This window comes from Abramis brama (assembly GCF_963993115.1).
Source record: "Abramis brama genome assembly, chromosome: 17".
Classification (NCBI taxonomy): Eukaryota; Metazoa; Chordata; class Actinopteri; order Cypriniformes; family Leuciscidae; genus Abramis; species Abramis brama.
This window is the reverse complement of record NC_139979.1, coordinates 35,583,467-35,598,466: the sequence shown is the minus strand read 5'-3', so window position 1 is coordinate 35,598,466 and position 15,000 is coordinate 35,583,467. Positions and strand designations below refer to the sequence as shown.

General features: G+C 44.8%; 1 protein-coding gene across 2 annotated transcripts in view; it reads left to right on the top strand.

The window, feature by feature from the left end:
- Positions 1–15,000, top strand: part of bbs9 (Bardet-Biedl syndrome 9) — a 176,410-nt gene that overhangs the window by 90,698 nt on the left and 70,712 nt on the right. For both annotated transcript variants that reach the window (XM_084089234.1, XM_084089233.1), the window contains one exon: positions 9,248–9,430. In XM_084089234.1, coding sequence (XP_083945360.1) covers positions 9,248–9,430 — 183 coding nt within the window. The remainder of the gene's footprint in view (positions 1–9,247; positions 9,431–15,000) is intronic.

Below are 15,000 nucleotides of genomic sequence, written 5' to 3'. Positions count from 1 at the left end.
AGTTTTTCATTTGGGGGCCGTTTACACCACACCGTTTTCAACTGAAAACAGAAGACTTGATGCTTTATGGCCGTTCATTTACACGACAACAGTGTTTTGGTGGCCGGAGAACGCAAACTTTGAAGTGGGTTTCAGAACGATACCGTTATCATCTCAGTGAAAACTTCAAAAACGTGAATCTGTGAAACAGTGAATGCACATGTGTATTACGTGTTTAGTCTATAGGCGTAGAGTTAAGCACTTAAATTACAGGAAATCATTACAGAGAAGTTACAACATTTTTTATATTGTAATAAATAAAAATATAAGTAGTGGGTGTTTTAATGTTTTAATGTTTGCTTAGCTCATGATAATAGCAGAAGTCATGCTCTGAGGAAATATTTACATGCAAATAATGCTCAATACGGCCTTTCTGTTTCCATTCAAAATATAAAGCAATTAAAAATACTATTTGGCCAGTGGAAAAGATTGAGAAAAACTTTCTCTGAAATGTATTTTATACTATTTGATTTCTTTATTCTAAAACAAGGCGAGGATCGGCTACTAAATGATTGTTAGCATTGTAATGTGACGCACATGCGTATCTCAGATTTTCCTAATGTCTTGTACCGTTAAATATCACATGGATGAATATGAATATGCAAATGATATGCAGATGAGGATATAGTAAACGCGGCATTGTAAACTCATATATGGGTATTTCAGGAGGAGACGTGTGTTCACAATCTTCCTCTGACTGGGATTATAAAGGGAATTTTGCGCAGGTTCTGGCGTTCACACAGTTTTATAAGTCTGAATATTTTTTGGCGTTCACCATTTTTGTCTTTCGGGCGCACGAACACTTTTAGTGAGGATCCTACGCACAGTTTTATAAACGAAACCCCTGGTGAAGAGGCTCAACGACCTCCATGATGAAACACTTCAAGAGTTGCATGTTATTTTCTGAAGAAAGTCTGATGAAGTTTCAGCTGAAGGTGTGAACAGGAGCACTCACTACACACACACACACACACACACACCAGGAACTATAAAAAGCTGTGTTTATTCTGACTGCACAGATATTTCTGTCTCTCCGCTTCTGGCCTCGTCCCTCGGGGAATGAAGTATTTGCTTGCCCATCGTTGGCATTGGCTGGGGTTTGTTTTGGGCTTGAAATGTTATATTTCAGAATGGTTTGGGGTATTTTTAGAGTATATAATTTCTGCAGAATGTGCCCGTGGGTAAGAGCTGACCGCGCCGATGGGTCTAACGCTCCGCCAGCTGGTTCAGCTCTTTTCTAACCAGCAGCGAATTTTAGTTCTTCAAGATAGTGGTTTCTAATCTAACTCATCTTAAGTGATACTTAACCTTGTACATAATGATGAAAACCCACTTCCTGTTTCTGCTTAGTTTTCTGCTTTAAATAAAGTACTTAATTACAGTATTTAAAGTTGGCATGAAATGTAAATTGTGCTCATCTCTTCCCTATTGTGTCGTATATTGTGTTGAGTGAAAGGCTTCTGGAACAAGAGCAAATGTGGGCGGGGCTTGATTGTGTCTGTGGGGAATTGATTTGATGGTTGTGGTTTGCTATTGGCTGATCTCATGTGAGTGACAGGTTGCCCCGCCCTCGTCATCAGAGAAGAGATGCTGCAAGAGGAAGTTCTTCTGATTCAAGATTATTAACACAATAATGTTGTGCACCGATAAATAATTGACAATAAACACTGCAATATTCCTTACAATAAGAATCAGCCATTTTGATTTCATGGTAAGGTAGGCATTTCTTGATATTTTATCATCTTGTTTTTTTTATTTTTATTTTATTTTTATATTCTGTTCTTTACTAAACAAGCCCAAGAAATGCCTCTCATCTTTTCTCCAGGGTGTTTCAGCGATTCCTCATGCAGTAGTTTCTCTCTGAGAACCTGAAATGTGTGTTTGTTTTCTCTCAGCTGGCATCAATCAGCTCTTGTTCTCTCGCTCACAAACGCTCCTTCACTGAAGCTCTATTTGGATTGGCTGTTCAGAGCTTATCACTACAGCCTGATCTTTAATAGCAGATGCCTCTCTCAAACACTGCTTCATTGTGTTTAGTGCTGAGTGTCTTCAGGCACAGTATGATTGACTCTACAGGTGAGGTCTGTGTGTTGGGCTGAACACAAGACTGTGTGAGTGTGAATGTGTGAAAGGCCCTAAAAGCGGCCAGGGCTGAGCATCTCCGCAAACTAATAGAAAACAACCAAAACAATCCTAGGTTTTTATTTAACACCGTGGCTAGACTAACAAATAAACAGACGTCACCCGAACAAAATATCCCGTTACAGTTTAGTAGTAATGATTTCATGAACTTCTTCACTGAGAAAATAGAAAACATCAGAACCACAATTGTAAACGTTCAATCCTCAATCGCACCTTATAATTCAGCCTCAATTTTCCCCCCGCAAGAACAATTACAGTGCTTTACAACTATAGAACAAAAAGAGTTAAATAAACTTATCACTTCATCTAAAACAACAACATGTTTATTAGATCCTATACCAACTAAACTACTGAAAGAAGTGTTACCTGTAGTAGAAGAGCCTCTCCTCAATATTATTAACTCGTCTTTATCTTTAGGTCATGTTCCAAGAACATTTAAACTGGCAGTGATAAAACCTCTCATTAAGAAACCACAATTAGACCCGCATAATCTAGCAAATTATAGACCCATTTCAAATCTACCTTTTATGTCTAAAATACTAGAAAAAGTTGTGTCCGCTCAACTGGGCTCTTTCTTGCAAGAAAATGATATCTATGAAAAGTTTCAGTCAGGATTCAGGCCGCATCATAGCACTGAAACTGCGCTCGTTAAAATCACAAATGATTTACTTTTAGCTTCTGACCAAGGCTGTTTCTCAATACTAGTTTTACTTGATCTAAGTGCTGCGTTCGATACTATAGATCATACAATACTCTTAGATCGACTACAAAATTATACTGGTGTTCAAGGACAAGCATTAAGCTGGTTTAGATCATACTTATCTGACCGCTACCATTTTGTCTATTTAAATGGAGAAAAATCGATCATAATTCCAGTAAACTATGGAGTGCCGCAGGGATCTGTGTTGGTCCCTCTATTATTCTCAATATATATGCTGCCACTTGGAAATATTATAAGGAAACATGGAATTAGTTTCCATTGTTATGCTGATGACACTCAAATATATATTTCATCACGGCCGGATGAAAACGCTAAATTATCCAAATTGACAGAGTGTGTTAAAGATATAAAAGATTGGATGACGCGTAATTTTCTATTATTAAATCCAGACAAGACAGAGGTAATACTTATCGGTTCAAAAAACCGCCCACAGAACCTCTCACAATACAACTTTGACATCGTAGGATGTCCTGTTACTTTATCCTCTACAGTAAAAGACCTGGGTGTTATATTAGACTGCAACCTGTCTTTTGAAAATCATATTTCGTATGTTACAAAAACAGCCTTTTTCCACCTTAGAAACATTGCTAAGCTACGTAATATGCTATCAGTTTCTGATGCAGAAAAGTTAGTTCATGCATTCATGACCTCGAGACTAGATTACTGTAATGCTTTATTAGCCGGTTGTCCTGCATCCTCAATAAACAAGCTACAGTTAGTCCAAAATGCAGCCGCTAGAGTTCTTACTAGATCAAGAAAATATGATCATATAACACCGATTTTATCATCACTACATTGGTTACCTACAAAGTTCCGTATTAATTACAAGGTATTGCTACTGACTTATAAAGCCCTAAACGGCTTAGCTCCAGTCTATTTAACGGATCTTCTATCACCCTATAATCCATCGCGCTCTTTAAGATCAATAAATTCAAGGCTTTTGGTCATACCTAGGATATCCAGATCCACCAAAGGAGGGAGAGCATTTTCACATTTGGCTCCAAAACTCTGGAATAGCCTTCCTGATACTGTTCGTTGCTCGGACTCACTCTCCCAGTTTAAAACTAGATTAAAGACGCATCTTTTCAGCCAGGCATTCATATAATATTGTTAATCTCACAGTTTCAAACTACAATCCGGCCTCTAGTTCATAAATGCCAGAGGAGAACTGGCCCCCGACTGAGCCTGGGTTCTCCCAAGGTTTTTTTTTTCTCCATTAGGTCACCTGATGGAGTTTTAGGACACCATTAGGCCGCTTGATGGAGTTTTTTCGGTTCCTTGCCACTGTTGCCTTTGGCTTGCTCAGTTGGGGATATTTTGGGGATATTTAATTTTATTCTATCAATCAATAAATTCCACTAGAAACAAACTTTGTTGTATTATTTTATTTTAATACTGTGAAGCTGCTTTGATACAATCTGTATTGTGAAAAGCGCTATACAAATATACTTGATTTGATTTGATTTGATTTGAATGTGTTCTCTCACCAGTTGTGGCGTGTCGTGCAGCTGTGTGTGTGTGTGTGTGTGTTCCCTTTCGAGGGACCCTTTGGGGAACGTTCATTTTCCATGGCGAGCCAACTGCAGTTTAAGAGGTGTGTGCAACGCCATCCGAGATATGTAACGGATGGGGACACACACCAAATGTGTTACACTGCTTGGGAGCGCAGCACGCTCAGGCAGCTCTCGAGGGGAGATTTTTAATGACAATGGCCAGGTTTGCGTTCCCCGTGGTTCGGGTCACATCATGGGGTTCGCAGATGGATCTGACAGGCGACCCTGAGACTGCTGAGGCACTCCTTCCTCATTCTGATGTTCTCCTTCCTCGTGCGAAAGCTCGCCCACGAGTGGAGAACCCGATGCTTGAGCTGTCTGCTTCTGAAGAGGTGGATGTGCTCAGCATCGAAGGCGGGGATTTTAAAGATTTGCCACTTCATGTCCCCGCATATGAGGAGCTGGTAGAGGTTGTTTCTCGTGCCATGGACAGACTAAGCATCAGTTGGCCACGTGAAAGGCAGGAAGCGCAGGCGAAAAGCAAGTTGGACGAGCACTTCCTGCAGCACAGAGAGCAACCTCATCACCAGGGTTTGCCATTCTTTCCCGATTTACACAACAAGTAACAACGAGTTCCACACAAACCACACACCTCTCGTCTGCCCAACCCCCCAGTATTAGATTACAGTAACATCATGGGGGCGAGAGAGAAAGGCTATGGGATGATGCCGCGGGTGAAAGAGCCTTTGGCTAGTTATCTTTCCCCCAACGCTGCGTCATCCCTAAAAACCCCGGTGCTGCCCACGAAACCCTGCCGTCATACATCTACTTTGTTGGGCAGGACTTATATGGCTGCGGGTCGGACTGGTGCTTGCATGCATACAATGGCAGTGTTGCAGGCTTACTAGACCGACCTTCTCAAGAATATTTATGAGGGCGAGGGACCAACACCTGAGGATATTGCTGAGCTTTGTGAGGCTGCAGACTTGTTTCTCCATGTCACCAAAGAAACGGCATGCGCCATCAGCTGTTCTATGTTGGCTATGGTGGTCACGGAGAGGCACTTGTGGTTCTGTCGGGCATCATGGAGAAAGACAGGGCTTTCCTCCTTGATGCCCCGATTTCACCTTCTGGCCTGTTCGGCGACGCAGGTTTCAGGTGGCGAAAAGTTGGTTTCCAGTGAACGCACGCTGCACTTTCTGCCCCACAGGCTTGTGGCCAGGCAGCGGTCGCGTCCTGGTTCCCTTAGTAGAATATTTCGAGGCATGGCAAAACCTACCAAATATTTTTCCATGGATCCTGCGTAGGATAGAGAAGGGTTACAGACTGCAGTTTGATTTCCGCCCACCGAAATTCAGCGGGGTGGTGTGGACTGCAGCCGACCCAGTGCAGGGTCGGGTATTGGAACAAGAAGTAAACTCCCTGCTGGTAAAGGAGGCCATAGAGTGTGTTCCTCCGCTGGACAGGGAGTCCGGGTTTTACAGCCGCTACTTCATAGTTCCCAAGAAGGATGTGGGGTTGCGTCTAACTCTAGATCTAAGGCACTTGAATCGGTCTCTGAGGAGATTCAGGTTCAAGATGCTCACTATTCCCACAATCGTGAGTCAGATCAAATCCAAGGATTGGTTTGTCACGATAGATCTGAAGGACGCATTCTTCCACATATCCATCCTTCCATCTCACAGGAAGTTCCTGAGGTTCGCTTTCGGGGGCGAAGTGTTCCAATATCGGGTTCTTTCGTTCGGCCTAGCACTCTCCCCTCACACATTCACCAAGTGCATGGATGTAGCTGTAGCTCTAGCTCTGCTGAGGCTTCAGGGCATCCGTGTGGTAAAGGCAGTATCCTCACAACTATTCCTTTTTAGAAAGAAATGGAATCTGTGAGGATTTCCAGTCAGGATTTAGACTGTACCATAGTACTTAGATAGCTCTCATCAGAGTCACAAATGATTTGCTCTTATCATCCGATCGTGGTTGTATCTCTCTATTAGTGTTACTCGATCTTAGTGCTGCATTTGATTGACCACAACATTCTTTTAAATAGACTTGAAAATGATGTTGGTATTAGTGGAATTGCATTAGCATGGTTTAAATCATACTTATCCGACCGTTAACAGTTTGTAGCAGTAAATGAAGAGATGTCTCATCGATCACAAGTTCAGTATGGTGTACCACAAGGCTCAGAACTAGGACCGCTGCTGTTCACTCTGTACATGCTACCCTTGGGGGATATCATTAAGAAGCATGGCATTAGTTTTCACTGTTATGCTGATGATACGCAGCTCTATATTTCTTCACGCCCCGACGAAACTTACCAATTCACAAAATTAACAGAATGCATATCTGATATAAAAAACTGGATGACTAGTAATTTCCTTCTACTTAATTCTGAAAAAACAGAGATTCTAATTATTGGATTATGTTTCTAGTATCTGTAAAACCGCCTTTTTACATCTTAAAAATATATCTAAATTGTCATTCTCTCAATGACAAATACGGAACAATTAGTTCATGCGTTCATGACATTCAATGTTAGGCTGCATAGATTAGGTCAGCCGAAATCGGTAACACTTCCCATAAATTTCACACTTCCTGTTCTGCATGATCAGGGCTACGTGCAGATGCCTTCGTTCCCTATCCATGTGGAAGAAACCTTGGTTCCTGTCCCAAGGTCCTGTGGTGTGAGCGCCATGTCACCGGAAAGTCGTTTCGACGGACGCTTCCCTCACGGGCTGGGGCGCGGTCATGGAAGGCCGCTTTATGAGAGGTTTGTGGCAGGACCATCATTCCTCCTGGCCACCACGTTCTTGTGAGAACAGACAATATGTTGGTGGTGTCCTATCTAAATCATCAGGGGGGTCTGAGATCACGTCCTCTATGCAGACTGGTGCATCAGATTCTCCTGTGGTCCCAGGGGAGACTGTTGTCTCTCAGAGCAACATACATACCAGGGGACCAGAATCAGGGAGCAGAGGTCCTGTCGCAGCAGGGGCTGAGGCCCAGGGAATGGAGACTTCACCCCAATGTGGTGGAGTCGATATGTGAGAGGTTCGGCCCAGTGGAAGTGGATCTGTTCGCGTCTCGAGAGACATGACACACTGTCCACAGTGGTTTTCTCTCACGCGTCCAGCTCTGCTGGGGTTGGATGCCATGGTGCAGGCATGACCAAGGCTACGTCTATACGCATTTTCCCCGATCGCTTTGCTCCCGGGAGTTCTGGAGAGAGTCCGTCGCAACGGGGTCAGTCTGCTCCTGGTTGCCCCGTGGCGCCAAGTATGGTTCTCAGACATAATGTCGCTCCTGGATGACCCTCCATGGGAGATCCCCATCAGGAGGGACCTGCTTTCACAGGCGGAAGGCTCAATATTCCACCCTCAGTCAGAGCTGTGGAAACTGTGGGTCTGGCCCCTGAGGGGGCACAGTACCGAGAGGCCGGCCTGTCAGCAGGAGTAGTAGAGACCATACTCAGCTCAAGGGCTACCTCCACGAGGAAATTGTACGCCCTGAAATGGAATGTGTTCACCATTTGGTGTAGAGAGTGTGGCATGGACCCAGTTAACTGCCCGGTGGCTTCAGTGCTGGAGTTCCTCTAAGACCGCTTCTCGGCTGGTCTTACCCCGTCCACACTCAAGGTGTACGTGGCTGCCATTGCGGCTTTCCACACTCCACTAAGTGATGGGCCTTTGGGAAGACATTAGCTGGTTGTATGGTTCCTCCGTGGGGCTTGGAGGATGAGACCTTCGACTCGGACCAGAATTCCCACATGAGACCTGGCAGTGGTTCTAGAAAGGCTGGTTGAGGCCCCCTTTGAACCTTTAGAGTCGGCTGAGGCCAAGAACCTTTCTCTCAAGGTAGCCTTTCTCTTAGCTATCACTTCTCTTAAAAGAGTAGGAGATCGTTAGGCCCTCTCTATATCTCCTGAGTGCCCGGAGTTTGCCCCTGCCCCTAATACAGCACGGCCTACGGTTCTGCAGGCTTTTCATCCTCCACCTCACATGACGGTGGAAGATGAGAGACTCCGTCTGCTCTGCCCTGTCAGAGCTCTCAGTATTTATGTTCAGAGATCCACTCATTGGCGGAAGTCAGACCAGTTACTGGTGTGTTTCTGGTCTTCCAAAAAGGGGCTCCCCGCTTCTAAACAGACCATCAGCAGCTGGATCGTTCAGGCTATCTCTATGGCCTATCAGGTGAACAGCTTGCCTTCAATTTGTCCGTCAGGGATCACTCAACCAGAGGCATGGCGTTCTCAAGAGCCCACCTCTCAGGGGCCCCTATCCAAGAAGTATGTGATGCGGCTGGATGGGCCATCCCTCATACGTTTATGACATTTTATAGTCTTCCTTCAACGCCAGGTGGCATAGTGGGTATTCGTTAACCAAAGTGTCGTTACGACGCAGTGTCTCATTCCCTTCTCAGGGAACAAGGGTTACAGTCGTAACCCGAGACGTTTCCTTTTTTCCTTTTTCTCTCATTCTGTTTATGTTCACTCGTTTAGCTCTTTCAGCAGCCTCTCATTTCCCACTCTTCATTGAACTTTATAAAAAAACTACTCAAACAGGCTTTAAGCGGCGCACTAATGGCTCACAACGTCCAAGATCATATTTCAATTTGCTCATGACAAGAAACATCTTATTGTGAATTTTACATAACCTGTCAAGACTATATACGGGTCAGATTTTACTGATATGATAATTAAAAGAGAACTTTTTTTTTGCATAAAGACAGTAAAGCCTTAGTTGCTACATGATTTTCAGGAGCATTTTCATTCTCATTACTACTAATAGTGCTAAGTACTATTAAAATAATGATAATCTAATGGACGAGATTGATGGGAATTGTGTGTGTGTTTCAGGTTCTAGCACTAGCAGACGCAGCAGAAGACACCCGGGAGCGTTTAAACCAGGCGTTTGTGCGTTTGAGGAGCGCGACTCACCTGCTCATCCTGTTGCTGTCTCTGTGGCAGAGACTGAACTCAGAGCAGAGCGACATCCTGGAGGCCACACTACTGCCCCTGCTGACGGACACACCACAACTGGTGAGAGAACACACACACACACACTACTGCCACTGCTGACTGACACACCACAACTGGTGAGAGAACACACACACACACTACTGCACAACACACCACAACTGGTGAGAGAACACACACACTAGAGGTCTGCACAGGCTTTAAACTGAAGCCGAAATCATCATTCAAGGATGAATGGCAGGGAGAAATCTGGGACATGTAGCACTGGCGCTGAGGTCAGCGCGGTCTGTATTCTTTTGGAAGGCTCTCTCGGCTGCAGCATCCCATTGTACTTTATCTGGAATATCCAGAATCCAGAATCTCAGAATAAAACATCTATAATACCCGGCTAACCCCAGGAAGGGCACGTACCTGTTTCTTTGTAGAGGACCGGGGATTCTCGCCTTTACTTTTACCTCTTGCGGTTCATTCCTTCCAATGCGATAACCCAGGTGTCGTGCCTCTGAAAGCCCCAGATTATATTTTTGAGGGTTAGCCGTTAGTCCAGACCGATGTAGCGCAGTCAGTACCTCCCTTTGTCAAAGTAAATGTTCCTCCCAGCTCTCAGAGTGGATGACCACATCATCCAGGCAGGCGGCTACATAGGCCTGGTGTGGTCGAAGCACTCAGTCCATCAGCCTTTGGAAGGTCGCTGGTGCCCCATGCAGGCCGAAAGGTAAGACCCGGTAATGCCAGTGCCCTGACGAAGTATTGAAGGTGGTCTTCTCTTTTGCCGAAGTGGAGAGGGGTACTTGCTTTTGTCAAGTCCACTGTGGAGATATACCGGGTTCTACCAAGGCGTTAAATGCGTTCATCCTACCGGGGCATGTGGTAGATGGTCAAACTCCGACACTTCATTAAGCTTACGAAAGTCATTGCAGAAGTGGAGGGTGCTGTCAGACTGGGGGACTAGCACAACCCGGCTGGACCACGGGCTGAAGGAAGGCTTGTGACTCCTAAGCAGAGCATTTTTTCCCACTTCCTCCTCAATGGCTTGCTGCCGAGACTTTGGTAGGCCCGCTGCTGAACTGTGACACCATGGGGGGTCCGGATGTCATGTGACAGGACATAAGTGCGTCAGGGACAGTTGGAGAATACATCACGGAAGCTTCAGATCATGGCTCCCAGTTTTTTCTTTTGTTGTGGGTCGAGCTGTGGATTCAGGTCTACCACAGGATCAACTTTGTCTGTCATCAACGCCATCGCAGGCTGTTCTGGGACCCAGCGCTTTAACAGGTTGACGTGGTATCTGCTCACCCTTTCGTCTCCCAGGCTGATGCAGCCTATAATTTACAGTCCGACTCTCTCAACGACGGTGTACGGGCCCTGGCAGGAGGCCAGGAATTTACAGGCCTCATTGGGTTCTAAGACCAGGACCTGGTCGCCAGGAAGGAACTCCCAAGGCTGTGCTGGCCAACCGTAGAGTCGCTGCTGGACACGTTGTGATTCAATAAAGGGGTCCTTGACCAGAGGCATTATCTCACAAGCATGCTTAACCACCGTACTGTGGGGGGAAGGTTGTTGCTCCCAGGCCTCCTTGGCAATGTCTAGCAACCCCGCGGGGTTGTCGTCCAAACAGCAACTCAAATGGGGTGAAGCCGGTGGATGCTTGGGGTACTTCCCATATCCCAAAGAGCACATAGGGGATCATTCAAGCGTTTATTAAAGCATTCCACCAGGCCATTGGTCTAGAGGTGGTAAACTGAGGTGCGGAGATGTTTCACTTGCAGCAACTTACACAGACCGGCCATGACACAGGACACAAAGGGCGTGCCCTGGTTTGTCAGAATTTCCGATGGAATCCCCACTCGGCTGCAAAGGGCAAACAACGCCTGGGCGATGGCAGTGGCTCGTCGAAGAGGGACGACTCAGGATAACAGATGGCATAATTATCATAATGCATGTGCATGTGTCCTAGATTTTAATGGCTCCCGTCAGGTGACACCAATTAACCGGTTGATTGCAGGTGAGCTACCAGGGAAACTGCAATGAAACACAGATTAGAACACTCTCATAACACTGTCCAGGTGCTCGAAAAGGGTTCGCCAGTCTCACCGACTTGTGGGGGCCGTTCATCCCTCGCTGCTCCCCAGTACCCCTCAGAGGAAAGGAGGCAGCTCTCTCTCCCGATTCCCTTGCCACTGTGGCCTCAGACAGCTCCACTGCCTACACCAGCTTTGTTAACGTTTGTGGATTTTGTAGTCCGGCAGTGCGTCAGTGTGGGCGGGGTAGGGCGCGTAGCAGTCTATCCACAGTGACATTCCCCTACGATCTCAGTCACGGTGACATCATCTGTCAACAACCATAGCTTAATGAGTCGGGTCAGTTGGGCCACTTGTATGCGGAAGGGTACCTGCGCATCATACACTCAATCATTGACCTTCTGAGCAGCACAGACAGGGGAGAGTCCTACCTGAGCCAGGATGGATCTCTTTCTTCAGAAAATCGTAGTCATCCAGGTAGGTTGGTGGGAGGGAGAAATAAACTTGTTGGGGTTCACCGGTTAGAAGGGGTGTTAACTTCTGGATCCATTCCGACTTTTCCCATCCCCCTCTCCTTGCGACCACCTCAAGTGTGTGCAAAAAAGCTTCTGGGTCATCCTACTCAGTCATCCTTGGAAGTGCCATGGGTTGCGCTGGAGGTCTGGCATCTACCAAGTGGGTCCTGGTGTAGTCTGAACAAAGACGCACTAGTTCCTCGGCCACCTGATTTTGTCCCACTACAAGCCGTTCTGATAACTGTTGTTGACGTATCAACACTTCGGCGGATGACATCCTCCACACTAGGGGGAGAGGCTGCCTCGCCAGAATCCTCATGTCTGGGGTCTCATGCCCGCATTCTCCACCAATGTAGCGCTCCACTACGGGGAAAGAGGAGAACAGACATGCAGTGCAGCGTCACCCCGGAAGGCATCTTGTTCAAACAGTGAGAATTTAGGTGCGATCAAAGTCTCTGTGTCTGAAGTGAGAAGTGGTGAGAAGTGCAGTTCCTCCTTGCCCAGCGAAGAGAGGGGAGATTTGCCAATTAGCTGTGTGATCCGCACTCACTTGGGGAAGTCAATCACTCTCTGTGTTCCCCAGGTGTTCCCTATGATTAGTGTTGCCAGGGCTGACGAGTGGAGAGCCAGTGATATCTTGTCACAATACACAGTGTATGTGTATATATATATATATATATATATATATATATATATATATATATATAGCCTATATAGTTTTTCTTAGTTACAAACCCGAATCGACCTGAATCAGAAGCTATTCATTAAACATTAACCCAAGTTTTTCGGGACCTGTCGGGCTCGGGTCGGGTAGCAGACCTCTAACACACACTCTTGTTATACTCCAAATCTTTTGGATTCTTACAATAGCTCTGTATCTGAAATGTCGGTTGATTGCTGAAAATCTCTCCCATCCACCACAGCTCCCACACTGAACTCATATTCAAACTATAAATGCTTCCGCTCGATAAAACGGAGCCATGCATGAGAGTCATACACGTTTGGAACAACATGAGGGTAATATGATGACAGAATATATTTTTTTAAATGGGCTATTGCTTTAAATATGAGTCTTAATTTACTTAATCAAATCCCTAAAGTCTGATACCAATGCAGTAAAAACCCACCGTTGATTTTATCCCAGTGTGATGAGCCTCAACCGCTTTATGAAACTGCCTGAGTTTAAGAGATAGAGAGCTAAAGAAAGAAACAGACATTTTGTTGTAAAATGATTTAGAGAGAAGAGAGAAACCGAGGGAAAGCCACACACACAATTCTGTCTCCTGCTGGAACCCTGACCCCTCCTTACTGCTCACACACACACACACACACACACTCTCTCTCCTGTCTCCCTGCTGGAGCCCCGATCCCTTCCTCACAGCCTTTCTGTAAAACCTAAAGTGTCCGTCCCAGCCAGTATAATTCCTGCAGTGCTTTATCAGTTCCAGCGGCTCCAGTGATGATGATCTTCCGATACGGTGGAAACAGACTCCAGTGTCGTTGTGTTCTTTCTGATGTCAGTTCTCACATGTGCAGGCTTGTCTTGTCACTCATTGCTTTAGCAAAACTTTTGTTTCAAATGTCTCAAAAGCAGCTCATTATGCTCACTATGCACTATGTACTCTGCTGTCTAGTCTATGAACTTTATAAGGTTTTTTGTCATATAATAGACCGTCTTCTTCCTCTTCATAAGGAAACCTTTGACAGTTGAGTGCATGAAGTGTCCAATATTCTACATTGAGTGCTTTTCAATGTTCACATTAATTTACAATACAAAATGGCACAAAATAGTGCACAAGTAAACAAATTGGGATGCAGCTGTTGATTAAAATGAGGCCATCTTGAGACCAAAGAACTCAATGTCATTAGGAAAACATCATAATTGTGGAGATAATATATGCATGGACAGATATTTATTGTGCATTTTCACCTTGTTTGCTCTCGTTTGTAATGCAGACAGACATGATGCTTCCAATCACGAGGCTTTTTCAGAAGAAATGTGCTATTACTATTTGTGTTTAAACTTGTTTCATCTGATGGGCAGAAAATTTAATGAAATTAAATTTGAATTAAGTAGCAACTTGAGCCATATCTATAGATGAGCTCTTTTAGTGAACTATATTAGTGAAGCCTCTAATTTACTGATATGAACGAACTGTTGTGACGTAATTTCTAACAAAATCAGACCAAAACAAAGTTCGTTTGGAGTTCGTTTCAGGAGTTCGAAACAGCTTACCAAAGTGACCTTTCCAGAAACACCTCTGAACTCCCATTGGTCTGTGGTGATGATGTAATAGGTGGGTGTGGCTCTGAGGCTCCGCCTTCTCTGAGGTAAATCTTAATTTCTTCTGTTCAGACGCGAGTGTAAACATGAACATGCTGGAGAGCCGCTTTATAGCAGAAACTGAAGCTGTGATTCTAATCGACACTGTTGTTCATGTTTAATACAGTAAAGCTGCTGCTTTAAAGCGATCTATCGTATAAAGTGCTGTATTAATAAACGTGACTGTAGATCTGAATCTCTCTATCAATCATCTCGATGATCAGATGCTTTCTGACCCGCTGTTTCTCACCGCTGACATTTCTGTTGTGTGTTTATTCTGTTATTGAGAGGTACGTAAAACACATATTTACATATTCATCTTAGGGATGTCGCGGTGAAGGAATTTCCCTTGCGGTAATTTTGAGTGGCTCAATAGCGCGATATGCGGTTTTATCGCCATTTATTTATTTATTTGGATTTATTTATATTTATTTGTTGCTATATAAATAAGTGTTACGATGTGGTCAGCATGCACAAAAACGAGGACATTTTCAGAAACCAATGTAACCGAAACTAAACAGCGTCTCTGCGCATTGAAAGGCTGTCACTTTGTTACCAATGGACTGACTTTGAGTCATTAAACCGTTCATTCAACGAACACGTTCAAAAATGCTGACTCATTAAAAGATAGATGTAATGAAACAAGGTGTTAATTATTTTTTACTCTGAGCTCCACTTTTCAAGGCTCAGCTGAGCAGCAATGCGTCTCATGGGTAACGCTGAAGCTGATGCTTCACTCAATAGAGACCAATGGCATTGATTAATGCGTGACTC